This window comes from Megalobrama amblycephala, linkage group LG3 (assembly GCF_018812025.1).
Source record: "Megalobrama amblycephala isolate DHTTF-2021 linkage group LG3, ASM1881202v1, whole genome shotgun sequence".
Classification (NCBI taxonomy): Eukaryota; Metazoa; Chordata; class Actinopteri; order Cypriniformes; family Xenocyprididae; genus Megalobrama; species Megalobrama amblycephala.
In genome coordinates, this window is record NC_063046.1 from 53,337,049 (window position 1) to 53,362,385 (window position 25,337).

Genomic DNA, 25,337 nt, shown 5'->3' on the forward strand with positions numbered 1-25,337 from the left:
TTACTAAGCAACCACGGAATTGAATAACACAATAATAGATTATTATGCAACTCATAACGAGTGCTGAGTAGTCCCTCTAAAATGAGTATACCCCCTGTGGGCGCCAACTGGCTATGAAAAGAATAATAATCATTTTTCAAAACTACGTCTTGATCAACACAAAATAGGTGTCATTTAAAAGCTTAGAGTCTGAACTTTATAATGTATCTAGCCAATTTGATTTACTCCTCCATGTAGTGCTGAGTTATTTGCTGATAAATAAAAAAATGTTTTCATAATTTATGAAATACTTTTTTTTTTTTTTTTTTGTACTATGTACCGTAATATGTCAAAAACATCATACAGCTCAGATGTGTCATATTTCATTTGAAAGATCTCACGGAGTAGAATACAAAAATACTCTTTGACTAGAGTTTTTGTACGTGAAGCCCCGCAAGACCCATATGTGAATAATATATGGATAAGGCATTTGTCACATTTTTGCTCGTAACTTCATGAAACATGCTCCAATCGTGGAAAATCAACATTATTTACAGCAGATTCTCACGATTAAAATGAGTCCAAAATCAACTGTTTAGTCCGTTGATCACAAGATATTCCTCACAGAGTTACGGCACATAAAACTCCACAGGCGCACGTGTAGCTATCGATCTTTCACATGGCATTTCCACTTATAGCTTCATGTAACATGCAAAGATCATAGAAAACGGATGCTAAAGATTGAAGTAGTCCAAAATAAACACAATCCCTTGCATGGATGAGGAGATATTCCTCATGGAGGAACAATTTTAAAAGTGCCCATTAGGGGGGTGTCAAGGGCTAAACAAAAATGTTCCAAATGCTGTAACTTTTGATTACTTCAATGCTATCACCACAAAATTTGAGCTAGATGCATCTCACATGTAGAGGAGCTTCACCAAAAAAATTTTCCTCCTACCTTGTTTCCTGAGTTATTGCATGTCAAATAAGAAAGATATGTAAAATTATTAACAAAAACAATTAACAATAATTAACACGACTTAAGAAACATTTTATATTGTCTTTTTATCAGCAATTTCTCCACATGAGAATGTCCAAATATAATGAATTTTTTTCTATTAAACAATACTTACCTTTTGACTCTGCTTGCTATAGTTTTGGAGTTATGAGTCTTTACTTTTGTGTATGTCATTCAGAAAAAAACAACTCAAATGCCTTCAGGGCTTAAAGGGGATTTAAACTTTTCAGTGAGTTGTTTAGTGTGAAATTGTGTTGCATGCTGTCAAAATCTTATGATCCTTAGATGTCATGTCATCTCTGGCTAGATCTCTGGCAAATGAGAAATGGTATAAATCTTCATTTGTCTTTGTGGAGCTACTGTGACATTCCACTGGCTGACATTGTGCTTTCATTACAGAGGATGCCAGCTCCGATCAGACTGCGGGAGCTGATCCGGACAATCCGGACGGCTCGAACCCAGGCGGAGGAGCGAGAGATGATCCAGAAAGAGTGTGCTGCCATTAGGTCATCCTTTAGAGAAGAGACAACACATACCGCTGTAGAAATGTGGCTAAGCTGCTTTATATGCACATGTTGGGCTACCCAGCACACTTTGGCCAGGTGAGAAAACAGTGTTTCAGAAATTACAGGGTCATCATTGGAATCTTTAACCAGACAGAATTTTGCAGTGTTTGATGGGCAAAATCTCATTTTCAGCTGGAGTGCCTGAAGCTGATTGCATCACAAAAGTTCACAGACAAACGGATAGGATACCTGGGAGCCATGCTGCTCCTGGATGAGAGGCAGGACGTCCATCTCTTGATGACAAACTGCATCAAGAAGTGAGTGAGCAGAGGATCTCATTTTGTCTCAACACTTCCATCAATCACAACTGGCTGTGTGATTGGTGGGAGTTTAATGTGACCATTGTAGGTGTAAAGTGCAGGATGATTGGAAGCTGCTTCCTGAGTTTGATGACATTTTAAATGGCGTCTCTTTCTTTTCCATTTAGTATCCCTCAAACAGCTTATTTCACATCTTCAGTTCTAAAAAAAATCCAAACCAGAGCCCTAAGTTATTATCATAATCTCTTTCTTCAGAACTCAGATTTTACATTGAACATCAAGTGGCAACCCAACGTGATGCCAAAACTGTGGCTGAATATGAACAATTTACAATTTTGGTTTCAAAACATTTCTTGAATTTGTTAGTTTCATGCTCTCAGCAGCCAATAATTCCCTGCACAAAACATATGGTAGTTAGCAGCACAACCCATGTTTTATGCATTTTGCTTTTATCCAGAGCGACTTGCATTGCATTCAAGGTATACTTTTTGATCATTATATGCAATGCCTGGAAATTAAACCTATGACCTTGGCGTTGCTAGCACCATGCTCCATTGTTTGAACTACAGGGGAAAAAAAACCTTGAATAGTTTTTGTCTCATGTTGCGTTGCCTTGCCTATATAATCTCATTTAAAATTAATGACCTTGGTTGCTTAGATGCTGTCATTTCTTACCAGATGAATTTCCACCAAAATATCATTTGATTGGATGCGTAGCATTTGGCATCAAGATATGAGAAGTGTTTTCCCTTCATTTTAAAATTAATTATTTTGCTGTCCTAACTATTGACAGGTGCATTTATTTGAGGAGTTTTTTATTTTTGAATGGCCAATCTAACTTAAATGATTGTATACATTTCCCCGAGTCCTCGACATCTAATGTTCTCTCTGCAGTGACTTGAACCACAGTACACAGTATGTGCAGGGACTGGCCTTGTGCACCCTGGGCTGCATGGGCTCATCTGAAATGTGCCGTGACTTAGCTGGAGAAGTGGAGAAACTCCTCAAAACGTCAAACTCCTATCTGAGGAAAAAGGTATTTCACACTCCTTCACAGCTGAACGTGGACTTCATGTCCAGTTGGATGTTGAGCTCTGAATGTGTGAACAGTTTTGACATGAGCTCTTTGCCCTCAGGCAGCACTGTGTGCGGTTCACGTCATCCGCAAAGTCCCAGAGCTGATGGAGATGTTCCTGCCAGCAACAAAAAACCTGCTCAGCGAGAAAAATCATGGTGAGAGCTGTGCTCTTTAACCTTTCCCATAGGTCTCATGAACGTAGAATAATGAATAAACAAATGGATCATCCCTACTAAGCAGTGCATTTTCATCATATATGCCTAAAACATATTGGATACGTTAATGCATGTTGAATTAAACTGACAGCTTTAAAGATTTAAAACACATTAGTCCGTTTTATTTAAATGTGATATTACGCATGTAATAATGTAGCGAATGTTGATTTGAGTGGAAGCTGCCAACTAGTATAATGGAAAAATTGCCATTTCTGGCAGGATTTTTGTTAAAATTAAAATGTTTGACGCAAAACTTACATTAAATATTGTTTAAATGGTTATCTTATCAATTTATTTAGTTTTAGTTTTTAGTTTAGTATTTAGCTATTTCACCTGTCCTCAAGATCATTTTTTATTACTTGTCCATCTCTAACATTCCAAAGCCAACTCCACCATCGTCCACAATGAACAGAATCAAACAAAATTACAACAGTATTTTATTTTATTGTATTTTATTGTATCACTCCTAAGTTGACACCCTCATGTAAAATTACTGTCAGTCCCCAGTTCAGAAATGGCAAACTTTCTCTTTATTTTCTTCTTGTGAAGAATCCAGTCAATTTTAATATCTTGTGTTTATACATTCAGATTTAAGTCATTCTTTTACATTAAACAACAGCAGAATGTCAGTTTGTTGCTCATTTTTATCATGAAAATGAACCAATTTGGGTTGCTCATCTAATGAAATCTGTAGAATAAGAATGTATTGTATTGTATTGTATCAATGTATTGTTCTGTGTTTTCTGCAGGAGTTCTCCACACATCTGTTGTTCTGCTCACTGAAATGTGTGAGCGAAGTCCTGACATGCTCTCTCACTTCAGGAAGGTACGTAGCAAGCGTTCATGCCTTGACCTTCAACAGTCACCTCTAAACCTGTTTATGCACCACATCAGCCACTCTGAGACAAAAACACTCTTATTTGTTGCTGATAGCGTTGACATGACTACTGAAATGAGACTGTAGTCCTTTTACTGAAATCTGGATGCTTGTCCTGGATTTAGCTGCAGGTGTGTTTATCTCACTGGGAGATGAATACGGGTTCTTCCTCTCTGTATATCTGCTTACTCTTCCCACCCCCAGCCTGATCTACTGTGCCAGCACGCCCACCTCTCATGCTCATAACTGTAGCATTATGTTAAGCTCTTCTCTGAAAGTGACTCTTTTTTCCAATTCCCCCCTAACATCTACTTCATATTTTTTCTGTCATTTGTCTTTGTTACAATTCCTGCATTGTGTTAGAATGAAAAGGTAAGAGGACATTCTGGTTTCATAGCTGGTGCATGCTCTTAAAGAAAACAAAAGAGTCTCATCCTCATGGTCACTGTAGATGTAGTCCAATTTTTGGTTTTGATGTACTGTTTATTTTGCAATTGTTGTCATTTAAGTGTTTTTCTTTTGTTTTTATACAGGATTATGTAGACCTCATATACATTTTCACTTGTCCTGCGTTTACCTTTTAGATTAATTTTAATGGTTCTCTTTCATACGGTCACTATTGGGTTGTGGTTTTTCCAATATGTACGTTATAGCGAGGCACATATGAAATGAAGACATTTCCCAAATTAATGAGGATTATTTTAATAAACAGAGGAAAAAGTGCCAAAAAATGACAAAAAACACTGACATGATATCCATGTCTTAAACATCTTAATTAAATGTATAGTGAAACCAATCTATTGGAAGATGATCAACTCAGGGTGCCTACTTGTATTGACACTTACTGACCCTTTTTATGTGCTGTCCTATTTTAAAATCTCAGTGACCCTGCTGTGACCTCGCTCATACTCCTTCCTTTTTTTCTCCCATTGGTTTTTCTAGCTGGTTCCACAACTTGTACGAATCCTGAAGAACCTGATCATGTCAGGCTACTCCCCTGAACATGACGTATCTGGCATCAGTGACCCTTTCCTGCAGGTATAGACACATCATCTCCTGTCTATGTAGCCACATTTTAAAAGTGCCATAAGTGATGTCAGCTGTTCTGGAACAAATTTGACACGCCCCCTTGTTCGAAAACCCAGCCCTACAAAGACAGTTTAGAGGAAATTGCGCACTCCCATGACAAACACTTTGCTTGTGAAGCTGAGAATGGCACTTGAATGATTAATTTCAACATGCACTCAACTTCCTGCTTCCCTTATATGCACTGATCTATGAACATGCAGAGTGATTGACAGGTAGAAAGTGCCTATAAGTTTTGTTTTTGATTAGATGAACCCATTTACATAACCTAAGGTAGTCACAGAGACATGTGTTTCAGTGATATCCGTCATCTAATAAGGATATTTCCTGAGTGCTATTCCATAAAAAAAAAATAAAAAAAATCTCTTACAGCACCTTTAATGTTGCCATCGATGTGAATTACATTCTGTAATGTCTCATGTCATTTGTTTGGTCAGATGGACAAAATTGATTTTTAGAGTGGTCCTTAAAGGGATCGTTCACCCAAAAATGAAAATTAGCCCATGATTTGCTCACCCTCAAGCCATCCTTGGTGTGTATGATAATCTAATTTCAGACAAACACAATCGTAGTTATATTAAAAAAATCCTGGCTCTACCAAGCTGTATAATGGTAGTGAACAGGGGGTGTGTTTTGAAGCCCCAAATAAATGCATCCATCCTTGCGGCTCCAGGGGGTTAATAAAGCGAAGTGATGGGTTTTTGTAAGAAAAATATCCATATTTAAAAATGTTTTTAACCGTAATAACTAGCTTCCTGCAGATGACCGTACGCATCGATTTGTGGCAGATGTGTAACCTCTGACCCCACGCAATGATTGATGCGGAAGCTCAGAGGATAGAGCAAAACAAAACACCGGTCATGAATTGGAAGTCTAAAATGAGCCATTTTAAATAGAAACGTCAGAGGATTTCGATATAAGAGAAGAGGAGCTTTAGTTTGTTGCCCAGCCATATTTGTTTAAATCGTGAGAGGCGTCTAAGCTTACTCTACTCCTACATCCTGCGTCATACATCGCTTCAGGGCTAACTCATTTGGCGCAGGCCGACTTGCGCAGTATACGTACGGTCGTCTGGCGGAAGCTAGTTATTTTAGATCATCAAGTTTTAAAGGTCCCGTTCTTCGTGATCCCATGTTTCAAACTTTAGTTGGTGTGTAATGTTGTTGTTAGAGTATAAATAAAATCTGTAAAATTTTAAAGCTCAAAGTTCAATGCCAAGCAAGATATTTTATTTAACAGAAGTCGCCTACATCGAACGGCCAGTTTGAACTACATCCCTCTACTTCCTTCTTTAATGACGTCACTAAAACAGTTTTTTGACTAACCTCCGCCCACAGGAATACACAAAAAAAGGGGGCGTGGTCTTGTTGCGCTCCCACGGAGAAGAGCAAGAGTTGCGTTTGTAGAGTGTGTTTGTCGCCATGTCGTCGAAACGCTGTTATTTTCATCCCGCAGTCCAATCACCTTTGTTTGGCCTTCCCAGGGACGCTGTACTTAGAGATCAATGGTTACAATTTATGTTTAACTCGGTTCCCGAAAATTATAATCCACATGTAAAACAATGAGCGCATGCATCTCCACGTTATGGTAAGAGACGTATGGTAAGGTGCGCTCAGAGCCATAGAGCTGCTGTCGAATCACAACACAGGAACCGCTGGCACAATCAGAACTCGTTACGTATTTTTGAAGGAGGGACTTCATAGAACAAGGAAGTCATCAGCCCGTTTTATGACCGTGGAAACAGCGGTATACAGATAAGTAAATTATGTGAAAAATACTGTGGTTTTTTTACACGCGAAACATGAACACATGTTATATTGCACACTATAAACACAATCAATGCTTCAAAAAACCACGAAGAACGGGACCATTAAATATGGATATTTTTCTTCTAAAAACCCATTGCTTAACTTCAGAAGGCTTTTATGAACCACCTGAAGTTAACCCCGTATGGATTATATTTATGATGGATGGATGCATTTTGGGGAATCCATCCACCACCCCATTCAATACCATTATAAAGCTTGGAAGAGCCAGGATATTTTTAAATATCTCCGATTGTGTTTATCTGAAAGAAGATAGTCATGTACACCTAGGATGGCTTGAGGGTGAGTAAATCATGGGATTATTTTTGGGTAAACTATCCCTTTTAAGTTTGCAATCCATTTTTCCCATATGAGGTGATGCCTGTTCTTTAAACACTAAAGCAATCTGATGAGCTCCTCTGGGCCACTTTGTGTCTCTTTATTTTTAAGGTGCGGATATTGAGGCTATTGAGAATTCTGGGAAAGGGTGATGATGATTCTAGTGAAGCTATGAATGACATTCTTGCACAGGTAAGCAGTATGATTAGATCCATTTTAGAACCACATACCTTTACCTTTATACCTTCTAAAGATTTCCCATCAAATATTTTTTTTAATAGGTTGCAACGAACACAGAGACGAGTAAAAATGTAGGCAATGCTATCCTCTACGAAACTGTTCTTACTATTATGGACATCAAATCAGAGAGTGGACTAAGGGTGAGTGATCCTCAGAAAGTTGATTGACCAAATCTAATATTCAAAGGGTGTCTGCAAAAAATGATTAATTTCTTTTGTTTATCTTCTTACAGGTTTTAGCAATTAACATTCTGGGACGTTTTCTTCTCAACAATGACAAAAACATCAGGTATGTTTTGTCTTTGACTTTTGACCCAAGTGTGTCATTCAGAAATTGCTGTTCCATGATGAAGATTTTGAGTGATCCATCGACTGAGTGTTACATTGATGATCTCATTGTCTCTGACAACAGCTTTAGTGTGGACTGAAATAGCTCATTTCATGTGCTGTCCACACTAGACTTGATTGTCCAAATGACAGGGCTTTGACATTGTTGCTCTCCCTGATCAGATATGTGGCATTGACATCTCTACTGAAGACTGTGCAGACAGACCACAATGCTGTGCAGAGACATCGAAGCACTATTGTGGACTGCTTGAAAGACCTTGATGTATCCATTAAAAGGTAGCTTATGTGCAGGCTGTATGGATTTTTATATCAGTTATGGCATAAGAGGATGAGACCTGCTGCTTACACTTGTCCTTTCACAGGCGTGCAATGGAGCTGAGCTTTGCCCTGGTCAACGGCAACAACATCCGGGGCATGATGAAAGAGCTTCTGTATTTCCTGGACTCCTGTGACCCTGATTTCAAAGCAGACTGCGCATCAGGGATCTTCCTGGCTGCTGAGAAGTAAGGCTGTTTGTTGTGAAAACGTAAATCACGTTAGGCAGAAACCATTTGAGAGGAAGCGGCAACAATTTCCATTTTGAGAGACTAGATTCACAGTCTCTGGATGTTGCACGTCCTACTAGCCCTTTTAAAAGTCTGCAGACTGTTGTTAGAGGATTTTAAATATTGTAAAAGCCTAGTTAAGTGGATCCGATCAAATTGAATAAGCAAGCCCTTGAAAAACAAAGAGGTTTTGCAGAGTTGTTCAAGTGACTCGTGACTGTGTGATGATAAAATGAGTGATCCATCGGCAGAAGCTGACTCTGTTGACACTTTTCTATCTGACAGCACTAAAAGGAGTTTGGTTAGGAGTGTTTAAATGGTTTTACGTATGCTTTTTGCTTTAGTGACTTGGTTTAGTATTTTAGTCTGTGAGCTATAGTCTACTGGCTTGCAGATATAACTAACACTTGTTTGTTGCAGGTATGCACCCTCCAAAAGATGGCACATAGACACCATTATGAGGGTTTTGACAACGGTAAATATCTCACTCTCATTTTTTTTTTACACTATAGTCTGGTTGAATTTCCTCTTATCATTAAACTAGATCAGAGAGACCTTTTTTTTCCATTATTATGATGTACATCCAAGTGAAATAGACTATTAAAACAATTATGGAGACTTGGTTCTATGCTTCGTTTGTTGATTGGATTTTGAGATGTGGGTAAGGTTGGGGTTTAAGAAGGCTAAATGATTGGAGAAGTCTTGCATGCATCACCAGAGAGAAGTTACTAGAGTTTGTAGTACTCATGCATGTTAATTGCTCCTATCTTGAAATGAGTTAGCCAACTCATACATTTTGATTGCAATTAACATAAAAAGATTTAATTAACTTTATTTTAAAGTTATTTACTTAACTTGCATTTAGAAAATAGGGTGAATTTTCATTTAATGCCGACTTTAAAGTATGTTGTGAAATAGACAATGTTTTTTAACAGTGCTGTTGAACACTTAATTATATTGACTGTAGACTGTAAAGAATAATCCTGTTATTGCTGACAACAGATTTTCTTAATCTTACCCTTGTTAATGTGTTTTTGACTTGGGTGTCTTGTAATACCATTGTTCCACCAAAATGTTGACACTCATGCTGAAGCCAATGCATGGCAGGGGAATCTGCAGACCTCTTTTCAGAATCGGTTTGCATTTTCACTAACTTGAGGCAAATGATGACATAACCTACCTACAAGTAAACACACAATATCTTATGAGTTTTGAGGACATTTTAACATCAAAAATAATTTAATTCAGTCTAGTTTTGCAGTAGTCTTTCCTGATCGAGTTGCAGTTATTTGTTATAGAAATTATCCTGCACTCTGGCCTGAAGTTACCATTTCCTGGTTCAAAATCAGGGCCATTTGTTTAGGCCCAGAACCACGTTTTCAGAGGTGGAAATGCATGAAATGGCTCCCTTTTGGTGGCAAAGTAGATTAAGGTACTCTTCTGATGTACCAATTTGTTTCTGCTTTTATAGGCAGGGAGTTACGTCCGGGATGACTCTGTGCCCAACCTCATTCAGCTCATTACAAATAGTGTAGAGATGCATGCCTACACTGTACAGAGACTCTACAAAGCCCTCCTGGATGACATCTCTCAGGTAATCATCTTAACACTGTTTGCTCTTCACTAGACTTTAAACTGGTAATTCCATAGTGCAAAGCTTGTCATCTGTTAGTTGCTTACAGGAATAAATCAGCCAAAAATGAAAATTCTCATGTTGTTCCAAACCCGTTTAGCTGATTTGGCTTCTCTCAAATGCAAAAGGAGATTTTTGACCAAAAATGTTCATGTGGCCCTTTTCCAATCGCTGTATAAATGTACATGGTGAGAGAGGCTGAGCTTCAAAATGACAGAGAACTATTAAAAAATGTTTATGCAACTTGTGTGCCTACAATCTTCTGAAGTCATACAGTAACTTTGTGTGAGCAACAGAGTGAAATATATACCTTTTTTCTTTTTTAAGCTTGAAAGCATCAGAACCCATTTAGACTTTGTTTCATTCACTAATACTTCCGTGGACATTTTTTTGTTTGTTCGCTCAGGAGAACTTCTTTGGAAAAAAAGATTTCTCAATGTGCACACACACATGAATTTGTTCTTAACCTCGTTCTAATGTTAATGAATTGAGTATTTTAAATGAGCAACAATGTGCCAGAGGTTAGTCATATTCATAAAACATGCCCAAACCATCTTTATATAATGGCTTTCTGCACAGCCTTTCTTTTACAGCCTTAAGTCAATCTCAGCAAAAATATGATGCTCTGTAAAGACACACTCTCACCTGAGAGCACTTGCTTGCTCTTTGAGCACTGCCATCCTCAACTAGTTCAAACACAATAAACGCCTTTTATACAGACTGGGTTTACAAACCTCTCATTAGCCAGCTGTACATATGTGGATCTGTGTTGGTAAAAATCAGTGTGAACTTTTTTTTGTGTCTTGCGGTTTTGGATGATTAAATAACAGAATTATGTCAGTGTGAACTAACTCAAACTTTCCTTCTTATAGCAACCTCTAGTACAGGTGGCATCCTGGTGTATAGGAGAGTATGGAGACCTTTTGGTCTCAGGCCAGTGTGAGGAAGAGGAACCTATTCAGGTAAATGCCTCCGTGGGCCCTTCAAACTACACATGCACAGTTATTTTAAAGGCAGAACAATTGTATCATTCTTATTTCATCTCACAGGTTACTGAGGATGAGGTTCTGGATGTTTTAGAAGGTCTCCTAGTTTCCAACTTGTCCACCCCTGTAACGAGAGGTTATTCCCTTACTGCTATCATGAAGCTGTCCACCCGTTTCAGCAGTGTGAAGTAAGCATAACTGTTCAGAGTCACTTTTGATACAAGGATATATTTTCTTGAAATGAGTTTGTGTCCCCAAACGGATGAGGGGCTGATCTTCCATTTATTTTCATTTCCCCTGCAGTCGAATCAAAAAAGTGGTGTCGATATATGGCAGCAGCATAGACGTGGAGCTGCAGCAGAGAGCTGTGGAATATAACGCACTTTTCAAAAAATACGATCACATGAGGTAAAAGACAGGACTCGTGTTTCTCTCAATTTCAACAGCCATTCACTTTTTGTACTTGATGGTTCACTCCTAGCTCTAGTTTGTTGTCCTTACCCTTTCTCTTTCTCTTTCCCATGAAGACCTGCATTACTAGAGCGAATGCCTATCATGGAGAAAACAGCCTCTAACGGCCCAGCAGACATTGTGCAGACCAATGGGGAAACGGAATCAACCATACTGGACACAAAACATCTGCCCAACATTACTCAACCAACTAGTCAGGTGAGTGTTCTAGAGCAAGGTTTCTCAATCTAACCCAATGCACATTTTAGGCATCTCAATAATCTGACAGCGTACTCTGAATGTGTAGTTCCTTCATACACATGCAAAAACAGTGTGTGAAATGAGTAGATACTTAAAGCCCAGTATACATGACGCATAATTTCTTGGCTATTTCATTATGCCATGGGAGATGAGGGGTTGTCAGATTAGAAAAAAAAAGGGAGAGCGCTGTGAGCGGGGCAACTCAAATGTAAGCATCGTAGGAATCAAGAACGTTGTTCTTCATGGTTAAATTCTACTTCCTGAACAATAGCTGAGTAAATTATTTTTGTTGTGGTTAGTATGTTATGGGTCAAAAGGCTGACAACAACACAATGTTCCCTCCCAAAGAAAGTGACATCAGGGCTTTTAAGATGTGCCTGGATTCAACTGTACTAATCATTATCATTACCATGCAGGAACCAATCCGCACCATCCCTGGACACAAACACTTCTTAATCAAAAGAGAGAAAGATAGAAATGCAAAACAAAGGGTTGTAACATGCAAACATTTGTGAAAAACATGGGTTGTTTGAAGAGCTCAGTAAATTCAAGAGAGGTACTGTGATAGGATGCGCCCTTTGCAATAAGTCAGTTTGTGAAATTTCATCCCTGCTAGATTCCACGGTCAACTGTAAGTGGTATTATTGGAAAGTTGAAGTGTTGAATTGAAGTTGTAGTGTTTAGGAATAGCAGCAACTTGGCCACAAAGTGGAAGACCACGTAAAATCACAGATTGGGGTCACTGAGTGCCGAGGAGCATGGTGTGTAAAAGTCACCAACGCTCTGCTGATTCCATAGCCGAAGAATTCCAAACGTCCACCGGCATTAATATCAGCACGAAAACTGTGTGGCGGGAGCTTCATGGAATGGGTTTCCATGGCCAACAGCTGCGTGCAAGCCTCACATCACATAGTTAAGCGTTGGATGGAGTGGTGTAAAGCGCACAGCCACTGGACTCTGGAGCAGTTGAAACATGTTTGGTGGAGTGACGAATCACGCTTGATGGGTGAGTCTGGGTTTGGTGGATGCCGGGAGAACGTTACAGTTGTGCCAACTGTAAAGCTTGCTGGAGAAGGGATAATGGTATAGAGCTGTATAGGCTCCTTACTTCCAGTGAAGGGAAACATTAATGCTTTAGCATACCAAGACATTTTGTACAATGCTATGCTTTCAACTTTGTTGTAACAGTTTGGGGAAGGCCCTTTTCTATTCCAGCCTCACTGTGCAAGGTCCATAAAGACATGAATGAGTTTGGTGTGGAAGGACTTGACCGCCCCACACAGTTGAACACTTTTGGGATGAACTGGAATAGCGATTGAGAGCCAGGCCTTCTTGTCCAACATCAGTGCCTGACCTCACAAATGCTCTACTGGATGAATGAACAAAAAATCACACAAATGCTCAATATTGTGGAAAGCTTTCCCAGAAGCAGCAGCAGTTTGGCAGTTCAAACAAAGTGGCAGTTTAGTTAATTGAGTGCTTTATCTTATGAGAGATGAATCGGGTGTACTAGATAAGGGAGAGGTCCAAAATGTGTGGTGCGGTGGAGCCTGTAGGACTGGATTGAGAACCTCTGCAGTAGAGTAATAAAAATTCTCTCTGGTATGGTTGAGCAGATAAAGAGGGATATTTAGCCATTGTGAAATATTTAAGCTAATAGTCTGTTTCCTGTTTTACAGGCAAATGATTTATTAGATCTACTCGGAGGTAATGATGTGGTACCTGTTATCCAAACAACTGTTCCCACAAAGCCTGCTTCAGCTGGAGGAGAACTGCTGGATCTGCTTGGAGACCTTTCTCTGACAGGTCAGCCTGCTCTCTGCACTTCTGCTGTTTTGTACCAAATTCACATCCTGCCATTCCTGTGTCTCCATGTTTAGAGCACTGACTTTACAGTGTTGTCATTAGTCCTTAAAGTAGTAGTTCACCCAAAAACGAAAATTATTTATAGGGCTATATTCTCATTTTAATGAACTGATGTCAATTCTTAAATTCCAAGCATTGATCGTTTTCAGTTGTGTGAAGAAAAAAAAAAAAATCACTAAAGTTAATTTTTAGCATGCCTCACATCCAGTAAAGCACAATAAGCTTTGTGTTTTGTTACTTTTAATATGAAACTAATTGACAGAATTTGTGAGCTGAGAATTTTACTATGAAATTCAAACAATAAAGTGAACCGGTCATGTCTTCCACTCTACTACTAGTTATAGCATGAAATAAACATGAATGAACATCAGAAGGTATATTGAAAATACAGTGCAACGTGATACAGTGAAATGTATCAAGCCTCATATAATCGCTCAGTGTTTCAGCTGCAGAAAAACAGAAACTGTAGAGAGGAGTATTTTGCTAAATATATGCACTGTATTACATATTCATTATATTTTATTTAACCTGTTCTTCAATATTTAATGTTTCTTTGAATAAATCTTTCATGAAATATTTTTACAGCCACTTTTTAAATGTTTATACTGTATTTCAAAAACATTAATTGGAATTGAAACAATTATATAATAAGTTATTATAAAACTATTATAAAAACTGCCTTATGTGCAATTTAAATGTTTATACAAATCAGTTTTTAATTTTAACCTTTAATATTATTGTAATTTACCAATTGACATGGTTCCCTGTGTAGTTTAGTTGACAGGTTTTTGTTTTTTGTACCTGCCCTAGTAATTTATTTATCCTCAATTCAGTCCAAACCCGAATTACATTTTCACCAATAATTTTTATTTTTGGGTGAAACCCTACTCACACCTATGTGTTCCTTCTCACTCCTTAGGTGGTCCAACCCCCACCCCTGCTCCCTCTGTGCCCATGTCCCAGCCCCCTTTCCTTTTGGATGGTCTTACTTCACAGCCCCTCTTCAATGACATTGCAGCGGGTGAGCTTGCATTACATTTCATCATAATGATTAATGAAAAATAGGGCAATGCAATTATCATATCTGTTTCTCTCTTGCAGGCATTCCGCCAATGACGGCGTACAACAAAAATGGTCTGAAAATTGAGTTCACATTTGAGAGGTCCAACCCCAATCCCAATATTGCAGTTATCACCATCCACGCCACCAACTCCACCGAGGCTGACATGACAGACTTTGTGTTCCAGGCTGCAGTACCAAAGGTTTTTTTTCCCCCTCTAGTTCTACTGTTTATGGAGAACCCTAGTTGGTTAACCCAGCTAATTATTCAAAATTCAATGATATTTTAATTTTTTCTCTTCACCGATCACATTTACATACACATCTTTTCTGATTAAGGTCTATATTAACACTTTTTGATTACACACTCCACATCTATTGGAGTATGAATATGTTCTATCAGTATATTCTGAACTTAGACATGCATGTTCTTTTCTCTTTTGGATATACTTAAGAATGAACACTGTTGCCTGTTTACACTTTATATATATATATATATATATATATATATATATATATATATATATATATATAAAAAATAGGGGTGTGACGAGATCTCGCGAGACTAAAATGTGATGAGATTTCTCGTCTAGAAAAGTAGTCTTGTGATGTTGCCATGACAGAGTGGTTAGGTTGATTAGGAAAGAATATGCCACCGCTACATTTACATTACGCCTCCACTGTCCTTTTGCTTTGTATTTAAATAAAAAACATTTAATTCAGTTGGATAGCGGTCGCTGCCGCTCCATATTTACAGAGTACATGCGATCAGTGTACTCTATATTACAACATTGGTTGTAACCATCTCTTAGCTCTGTATCAAAGAAAAATTTGGTCTTATTTGCACTTTGAATATTGAGATAGAGCGATTTATGGTTAAACTTATTGTAAAGTGTTACCATAAAAATGAATAACAGTTTTCTCTTAATCTTAAGCACAAACAATAAGGTTTCATTTGTTAACATTAGTTAGTGCACTGTGAACTATAATGAACTAACAATGAATGACTATTTTTATTAACTAACATAAAGATTAATAAATACTGTAGCAAATATATTGCTCATTGTTAGTTGATGTTGGTTAATACATTAATGTTAATAAATGAGACCTTATTGTAAAGTGTTACCGTTTTTATTTATACTCTTTTTATTTCTATGATCAGTTTGTGGAGAGGAGTTCAGTTAGGAGGTCAAAGGTTGTAGAAGCTCATAAATCATGTACAGTAAGATCTGAAGAGCCTGAAATCATACAGAAGAGAAGTCAGTCAGTTGAGTTAGTGGCAAAACCTTTTATAGTCCTTGAGTATTGTTGTCTTTTACTGCATATGATAATTCATACTCAGAAAGTAGAACTGAAATGACATTCATTACAAGATTAGTTAAAACATTTCAAATGCACCTGCAGAATATTTTTTTCTAGTCATGTATTTCGCCATTGAGGATTTCTTAAAAATAGTGTGTAAAATCTTGTCTCGTCTCGTTCTCATGAACTCAATCTTGAGTCTCGTCTCGTCTCGTGAGCTACCCGTCTTATCACACCCCTAATATATAACGAATATTTTTACAGTGGATATTCAGAATTAAGTGCTTACATAGAATATCCCAGCTGTCTTTATTTGGCTTTCTAGAAGCCAGCATATATGCCTAATCATATTTGACAATTAAGGATTCTCATTTGTACTTGGTCTAAAATTCAGTTTGATCAAATTTAAGGTCATAAAGTCTAAAAGGTGCAGTAAGAAACACTGTTGATATTTGAAATCGAGGAAATGCAAGGATAATTCAGCTGTGATTCAACATCATATCTTGGTTCTGGGAACATAGCAAAAAAAAAACAATATTGCTTGTGTATCAAGCAGAAACAAAGGAACCTCAGCTTCTGTTTTTAGGCCATTCTGCTCTCTCCAGCATCTGTCATGTCTGATTGTAACCCTTCTTCTTCCAATTATATTCCTCTGACTTTTTCCACTTTGGTAATGCTTCAGCCATCTGTCTTTCTACAGTCTTTCTACAAATGTCCCACTCGCTCACACTCTCTCCTCCCCATCGTGAGTGTATACGCCCCCTACTGCCGATCCGCTTTTTTTCCCCCCTTATTTACCCAGCCAGGACTGTGTACGAAACAATATTTATTTCAGCGCACACAGAACAAACATCTAACAAATATTCACAATCTTTTGTTTAGGTGTTTATTTACATTTTCAGTGGCGGTTTTTGAAAAAAGACATACTGCGCCTTTAAATATCTTTAATGGATTATTCACTCAGGTTTTCTTAATGCTGGGTAAAAAGTGGTGCTAACCCTTCTTCTAAAATAAAAGTGTGAAACTTTCCTTTATCCGGGGTTAAAAGGAGGATTTAGAATGACACCGGCTTAAGCGCAGTGTGAAAAGCCCTTTTGAGATTGTTTGGATTTGTTCTGAATGGTTATACATAGGGCCGACCCAAGCATGGGGCAGGGCCCAGTGCGAGGTAGCAGAAGCGAGGGCCATTCACGATCGTGTCCCCGCTCGGTCTGTTCGCGTTCGCACAAGTTGCACTGCCCTAAGGGCGGCCCTGGTTATACAGTATTTATTGTTTGTGCAGGTCTTAAAAAAGGTCTTGAATTTGATTTTAAAAACTCTACAGATGCCCTGCAGTCAGGTTAATGCTTTTAATTTATGGATTCACAGTCAGAATATGACCAAATTCCTGTTACAATTGGAATATACTTGTGCAAGCAAACAGTCATTTGGTAACTTTTGCTCCAGCTAAATACTTAAATGTTTGTTTGTGTTTTTAGACATTCCAGCTGCAGCTTCTGTCCCCCAGCAGTAATGTAGTTCCTGCACTCAACCAGGGAAGTGTCACGCAGGTCATCAGGGTTCTCAACCCACAAAAGGTAAAACATTGTGAACCTTTTGCTTCCTTTTGCAGTAGCTCTCTGTCCATTTCTCCTGAAACAGCTCAAACCCTGATATCAGACTTCTGAAGCTGAGTAAAGCTGAATAAACTAACTCTGAAGTTGAAAGTTTGCTTTAAAAATCCCTGTGGCAGCCATTATTTATCTTGGTTTAAGAATAGAAGGAAATGCCACTTCTCAGTGACTTTGGTTTAAGTGTAAGGTGGCGTCTCACTAGCCGACTCAAATCAGCTCAGGTCAAGAATATCACACCTAGCACTTGTTTTTCCTAAAATCTCACCCTTGATTAGTAATTTCTCTCAGATTCCATGTCATGAGTTGGCTAAATAAGATTAGGAGCACTGTGCAAACAATTTAAAATTGAGTTAGGGCTCAATTCATGGAGTGACTTCACCCTGTGAATGTGTAATTGCCCTTTCTAGGCTGTGTCACAAGTCTAGAAAAACACTTTGCTACACAACCTCCACAACAGCACATGTGGTTTTGCATTTACAGAGAAAAGGTTTAACTGATCTGATTGTCCAGCAACAATGTAAATGAAGGTTACTACTGAAAAATCAGCTAGTGAGGTTTTTAGAGTGTGAAATCAAATGTGTGAAAACAATCAGAAGCTGATTATGCTAGTTTTGATAAAGTCAAAGTTTTTCACAGGGCTGCATGATTAATCAAAATAAAGACAAAATAACGACATGCACAACGATTTAATTAGGTATATGGACTGTGTGAATGAAGAAATATTAGTACTGTGAAATACTTGATTATAAACATTATTATTATTAGGCTATGATTATTATTATATATTAAAATTGACATATAATCACAAATTCTGGCCAAATTGTGTAGCCCTACGAACAAGCTCAGCTAACATGGATGTTTTTTTTTTTTTTTTTTTTTTTTTTTTTTTTTTTTTTTTAATCGCATAGCAATTTTTATCAGAAAAATTAAATAGATTCCCCCCCACACCCAAAATCACGCAGCCCTAGTTTCTCAGCAGTAATGGTTCCAACCTGTCTTTTACAGCAATTAAGGATTTTTTTTATTTTTTTTTATAGAGAAACACATCTCTGTGACTGATATTTATGATTTATAGAATTGCACGCATCTGCTTCCGCATGTGCCTGACTTCCTCTTTTGTTTCAGCAACAGTTGCGAATGCGGATCAAGCTGACATACACTCACAAAGGTTCTCCTGTACAAGACCTGGCCGAGGTCAACAATTTCCCGCCTCAGTCCTGGCAGTGATTTGCTACCCTTCTCAATCTTAAAGACCCCCAGCAAGGGAACTATGGGAAAGATGTCCCCTCCCCATTCCCAAATGATCCCCCGTGACATCACCACAGATCGCTGCCCTGGGGTTGCATGGGAAGCAGTGGAATCTTCCTGACACAGTCAAGAGTTGATGGTATGAAGACTAATGATGATGACGATTTCAGCGACAATGAAGAAAAATCACAAATATCTGAATACATATCTTTTCATTTGTTTTTTTGCCCGTCTGTTTTTCTCTCTGCTTCGGGGTTAGTGCAGAATGTCCATACTCACACTTGCACTTAACGTTGTGCACTCTCACTTATCCTCTGCACTCCCACACTCCGGCCGCCCAGGGCCCGTACATGGGGAAAACATCACTCGTGGCCACTATACAAAGGAGCTGCTTGTTTGATTTGTCTACTTTGTTTGATTTTTTTTTTTTTTTTTCCATGTTTTTAATCTTGTTAATGGGTTTGGTTTATTTTAAGAGGAAAAAAAAAAAAAAAGCATACTGAATGAATTGCAAAGTCTGAACATTTGCACCTTAAGCATTTCAGAATCAAGAGGAAAATGGGTTGTGATGGCGCCTTAAATTATCGTTCATTGTACATGGCATTTCTTAATTTTCGTGTAAGGTTGATCTAATGTCCTATAATAAAGTATACCAGATGAATGCTCCGGATACAAGCTATGTTGTGGCTACACCGTATTTCACACGGAATCGTTCGGCACATTATCTGCCAGCAGTAATGCGCACACTAACAGATCTGTTTAAGTGCTTGACCTTCATCACATGAATCATCACAAATAGGCAAGTTCATACAGCTCATACCTTGATTCGTGATTTATTCTTTTGAAGCAGGACAGCTTTTGTCATTGACAATGAAACTGGAGCATCTCCATTTGAGGTGAACTTTGTGGATGAGAAGATGGGAGTTTGTGAGTGTTGCTTGTCACTGTCTGTATGCATTACATCACCCAGTAGTTTTGCATCATCGAAGCTGGAATCGTTTCCCCAAAATCCTTAATTTGGCATATTATAGTTATTTTGTTTGCCTCTACTCATCACAGATGGTGTGTTCTTGTATTGTTTTTTTAAATATTGAAATACATTTATATAGATTGAAAATAGCCTACACTAAAAAAAAAGTTTGATTTTAGCACAATCCTTAAGGATTGAATCCTATTAAAAATGTAGTTGGACAGCGTGATCTTAAAATTCAAATTGATTTTTTTTTTTCAGTAAATTAACACAAATAGAGGCCCGGCGATGTATAATAAAGGTTATGGTCAGCATAGATGCTGTAAATATAGACTATGAATATAAGGCCTTCATGAATGTAGTTATATGCACTGAATGAACTTTTGTTTTGTTTGACTTTCTGCAGTGATTTGAAGTACAGAATTATTGCCTGATTTGAAGCAATGTGCCTTTGTCATAAACGGTTAAAAGAAAACCCTCAGACGTCTGCGAGACGAGCGGTTCTCGTTACAGGAAGAGCAAGAGCGTGATGTCTGAAGAGTAGAGGACTTTTTTGTTTTGCTGTCATTTCATTCGAGTTCTGATTCAGAGGGCGTCTTAAGTCAAATATCAAGTGCGAACTGTCAACGTGTGTTAGTTTGTGTGCAGGCTGTCTCTTCTTGCAGCTTCCAAAGGTGGTTCGCAACATTAACCTGAATATACCTCACATTGTCTTCTTCTTTTTTTGTCTTTGTCAACTTGGAAGAGTACTTACTGTTTCATCAAGTCATTGAAATGCTCTCGGTGGAAACCCTTAGCGTCCGCATCCTCGCGTCATCTCTCGCTGCTCTTCGTTTTTATCTTCTTCACTTTGCGTGATTACATTCGCTATGCCACACTGAAGTCTGGTGACCAAATCAAGAGGTGTTCTTTTGGGCTTGGGAAATATTTTTTAGCAATGTTATGTATATGGAGAAAAACGACTTCATTCTAATTAGCTTCTTTGTCTGTCTTTTGTTGCGATTCTTTGGATTTCTTGGCTTTTTCTGTACATACTGAGGGCTTTTAAGATGCATCAGCTTGTTCTTTTCATCCCTTTTTAAGATCCCATTTTCTAAGACTTCCTGTCAGTACTGCACAGTGTATAATGTTTGAAGCTCTCCCTCAGAAAATAGTCTAATTTAACAACTTACCTGTTTGATTGATTGTTCATTGGAAAGAAAATGTACTATGTGCTGCCTGTATATTGTATATAATTGTAAAACGCATAAAAAAGATCAAATCAAATAAAAATCCCATTTGAAGACCTATGACGTTCAGTTAGGGGGGTGTAATGTGCACATGATCTCGAGTTCGCATTTGTTTTTAGTAGATGTGTATCGCAGTCATGTACTACTGAAAGAATGAAATACTGCATACAGACACAGGTGTAACTTCTCTCGATATGGTGGCCTGGAGCTGATTTTTCTCATGTTCTTCCCAGTTACTCAGACATAATGATGCGATTTTAAAGGGGTAATTCACCCAAAAGAGAGAGATCATCATTATTTGTTCACCCTCATATTGTTCCAAACCCATATTACTTTCTTCTGGGTAATATAAAAAGATATTTTAAAGAGTCAAACTGGAGTCAAAAACGAGATTGGACCCCATTGATTTTCATTGTATGGAGACATTTTTCAAATTCTTAAAGGGTTACTTCATCCAAAAATGATTTTGAAATTCTGTCATTAATTACTCACCCTCGTTCGTTCCAAACCCATAAGACTTTCATTCATCAGAACACAAATGAAGATCTTTTTGATCTTTCTGTACCTTCATTGACAGCTACATAACTAAAACTTTGAGGCTTCAAAAAGTTCATAAAGCGATTCTAAAGCTAATCCATATGAACTGAGCAGTTAAATCCAAATTTTCTGAAGATTCACGATTGCTTTTTATGATGAGCAGATTTAATTTAGGCTTTTATTCACATATTAACATTGATCAGCGAACATAAACAGAAGCTCAACTGAACCTGCTTGATGCGCATTAATGAACTCCATTGGTTCTTGCGGAAGCTCAGACATGCTGCGTAGCACACGAGAATGAACCTCATTGGTTCTGGCACGTCAAGCAAACATGCTTGAGCTTCTGTTTACCAGAACTAATGTGCGCGTTGATGAATGTTTACGTGAATAAAAGCCTAAGTTCTTCATATAAAATGATCGAGTCTCTTCAGAAAATTTGGACTAAGCCACTCAATTCATATGGATTAGATTTACTATCTCTTTATAACTTTTTTGAAGCACCAAAGTGGTAGTTACGTAGCTGTCTATGGAGGGACAGAAATCACTCAGATTTAATCAAAAAGATCTTTATTTGTCTTCCGAAGATGAACTAAATTCTTACGGGTTTGTAACAAAACGACGGTGAGTAATTAATGACAGAATTTTCATTTTTGGGTGAACTAACCCTTTAGGCTTCTTGTATTCCACAGAAGAAAGTCATACAGGTTTTGAATAACGTGATCTACCTTCAGACCTCTTTATAGTAACACTGATATGTTGAGGTAAGCTTAAATCCAAAGTTTATAGTTACTGTTTTCTCAACAACAACAACAACAAAAAAACACATCTTTCGTTATTTCCATGTGTTTTAAACTCACATCTGACCAATATTCCCAGTCTTTTTAAAGCACATGGAGTTGAGGCACGACTTCAGATAAAATGCCCTGGTGTGAAATCATGGCCTTGTCCTTGATTGTTTCCATGACTCTTGAGTGAACTTAATGTGGGGGTGGTACATTAAACGGCGGCCTGCAGTCGTGAGGTGCATAACAATACTAAATGGCTATGAAATTGCACTGCGCAAGAAAAGTTTCAAAGTATGGCTTTTTCACTCATGCTGCTTTCTTACACTACTTTGTCAGGCAAAGATGATAGTGTGTTGAAGAGGGCGAAATAACCATCCATGAACTCTCAGCAAGATTCCCAACACCAAACAATGATTATTTATTTTTTTTTCAGCCGCATGTGAAAAAAGCAATGTAAATATTGTCATTTCTACTCTTTATGTAAACTTCCTGAGGTAATGCAAGCTAAGTTCGAAATTCTTAAGTCACCACTGTTCACTATATCTTGCGATACATGCACAGACCTTTGTATATTTGGAAATATACTGTTGATTCTCATTAATCTTCATCGGGAAGCAGATTTTCTTGTGCAGGAAGTGGTCCGTCAGGGGGAATTGAGCATCATTTGTTTGGGTGTAATTGTTTGACCAGGTGGACACTGTATCACATGCTTGGATGATTGCCTTCTCCATCAGAATCCCTTTGTAATCTGTAAAGGTATCGGTTGTTTTTGAAGTGTATCTATTCATGTGCCCCCTTCTCAGATATTTTACACTTGCTATTCAACCACATCTGAACTTGTGCAGGAGGGCCGGATGACCCCAATGAGTCTGACATGCTGAACTGAATCGCAGTCCCATGTCCTCGAGGAATGAGTGTTGGACTGAAAAGAATTTGTGATGATGGATGAAAATGACATGGGATATTTTAGACTTATGCTGTGTATTATTGTCTTTGGGTTGGAGAAAATGATCAAAAGAAATAATAAAACAGTCAAACTTGATGTCTGTTGTTGTGTTTTGGATATAAATTATTATTTTTTTTTTTCCATTTGTAACAATCTGTGAAGCACCATTCTGAATTATCTAGTTTGAGCTTGGAAATGGTAGTCTCCTGTCACCCTCTTGTGTTAAACTTTGAAACTGCAGTAGTACATGTCATGGAAGCCAAGGCAAAACAGTTATTCCTTATGTTCCTATGAAATGTAGACTGAATTATACAATAACCTTTCATATTCTATTGTTTTTCATCTTAACCCTCTAATATTTTGTTGAACGGACAGCAGTGCTGTGTTAAATTAATAGTGAATTAAAAATCAACCTGTTATTTCCCATTCAAATTCTTTTAAAATGTCCTCCAATCCAATCAAAACCCATCAGGCAGAAATTACTTAAACTTTTTAAGCCAAATTAAAAAGGGGGTTCACAGCGATGCCATTGGAGAACCATTTTTGGTTCTCCAAAAAAAGTGTTTTTTTTTTTCTTCCCCTTCCTCTCGGTGTGAAGAACATTTTAAAAATCTAAAGAACCTTTTTTCCAATAAAAATAACCTTTTGTGTAATGGGAAAGTTAGGTGTTCATGATTCATAGAACTGTATATACCAATAACGAAGCTTTATATTTTAAGAGTTTAAGCATGCGTTTTTCCGAAAGGTTATTGTTAAATAGTAATTTTGCTTATCATTCGGGTCATTCAATTACAATAAAGCAAAATTGAATAAGCAAAGGGCAAGATCTGCATAATGTACACCAATTAGGGTTTTAGCATGTGAAAATTTATTGCGTTTATTCATGTTTTATATCTAGGGTCTGATGAAAATGTCAATAAAGCCTGATACTTTAATAAGTATTTATTTAAACCTTAAACAGAATGTAACGGTTGATAAAATTACCTTTAACACCTCATGGATTGGAAGCCTTTATTTGATGGGATGACATCAGAAAATGTTTTATCACGATTGCAAAAATGTTTATATATATCACCGATTCTTGAGATAAGGGACAAAACATGTTTAAGAAGTTAGTTTTTATTATTTAATAAAAAATTATTTTTTAAACTGATATGTTTGTAGACAAAGATCTCAGCTAATGAACCATGTAAGGGAACAGGTTTTTCTGATGTTTTTTTTCTAAAAATGTACATTTATTCACTTCAGAACTTAATTTGTGTCAACTCCGTCAGACTAATTTAAAAAGAATGATATTTTAATTTGATCCATCCAACAACAGTGTAAAGTCCTCAATTATATTATAATGATGTTCGGTAAAGGAGCTAAGGAAAAAAAATAATTTTCTAAAAAAAATTCTTGGGTTAGGGTTATGAACAATCCAGTTCCTAAATTCCTCCTTTTTAATATTAAACATATATAACCAATGTTCTTAGGTAAATCAGACATGATATCATGTAGTTCAGTTGATGTTTTAATATTTTAACACAATGAACTGAAAAAAAAGAATAAGACGTCTCTTTCAAAATCAACAAAAACAAAAACCTTCACCTAACGGTGTTAAATACTGACAGTTTTGACAAATGCTGACGGTGTTGACAAATGCTGACGGAGTTGACAAATGCTGACGGAGTTGACAAATACTGACAGAGGTGACATACTGACGGAGTTGACAAATACTGACAGTTTTGACAAATGTGACGGTGTGACAAATGCTGACGGAGTTGACAAATACTGACAGAGGTGACATACTGACGGAGTTGACAAATGCTGACAGTGTTGACATACTGACGGAGTTGACAAATACTGACAGAGGTGACATACTGACGGAGTTGACAAATGCTGACGGAGTTGCCAAATACTGACGGAGTTGACAAATGCTGACGGAGTTGACAAATACTGACAGAGGTGACATACTGACGGAGTTGCCAAATGCTGACGGAGTTGCCAAATACTGACGGAGTTGACAAATGCTGACGGAGTTGACAAATATTGATGGTGTTAACATACTGACAGAGTTCACAAATGCTTAAGGAGTTGACAAATACTGAAAGA

The 25,337-nt window shown here is 37.6% G+C and overlaps 1 protein-coding gene across 1 annotated transcript; it reads left to right on the forward strand.

Annotated features, from left to right (window-relative positions):
- The first annotated feature begins 1,396 nt into the window (after positions 1-1,396).
- Positions 1,397-23,339, forward strand: ap1g1 (adaptor related protein complex 1 subunit gamma 1). Its single transcript, XM_048186064.1, is given in 23 exon segments — positions 1,397-1,517; positions 1,520-1,599; positions 1,696-1,820; positions 2,718-2,859; positions 2,960-3,056; positions 3,866-3,942; positions 4,936-5,031; positions 7,335-7,415; positions 7,505-7,603; positions 7,696-7,751; positions 7,973-8,086; positions 8,173-8,313; positions 8,776-8,830; positions 9,827-9,949; positions 10,861-10,950; positions 11,038-11,162; positions 11,278-11,382; positions 11,502-11,643; positions 13,365-13,491; positions 14,471-14,572; positions 14,653-14,813; positions 17,391-17,489; positions 18,651-23,339. Coding segments are annotated over 23 exon segments (2,457 nt in total). The 5' UTR covers positions 1,397-1,399; the 3' UTR covers positions 18,753-23,339.
- The last annotated feature ends 1,998 nt before the right edge of the window (positions 23,340-25,337 follow it).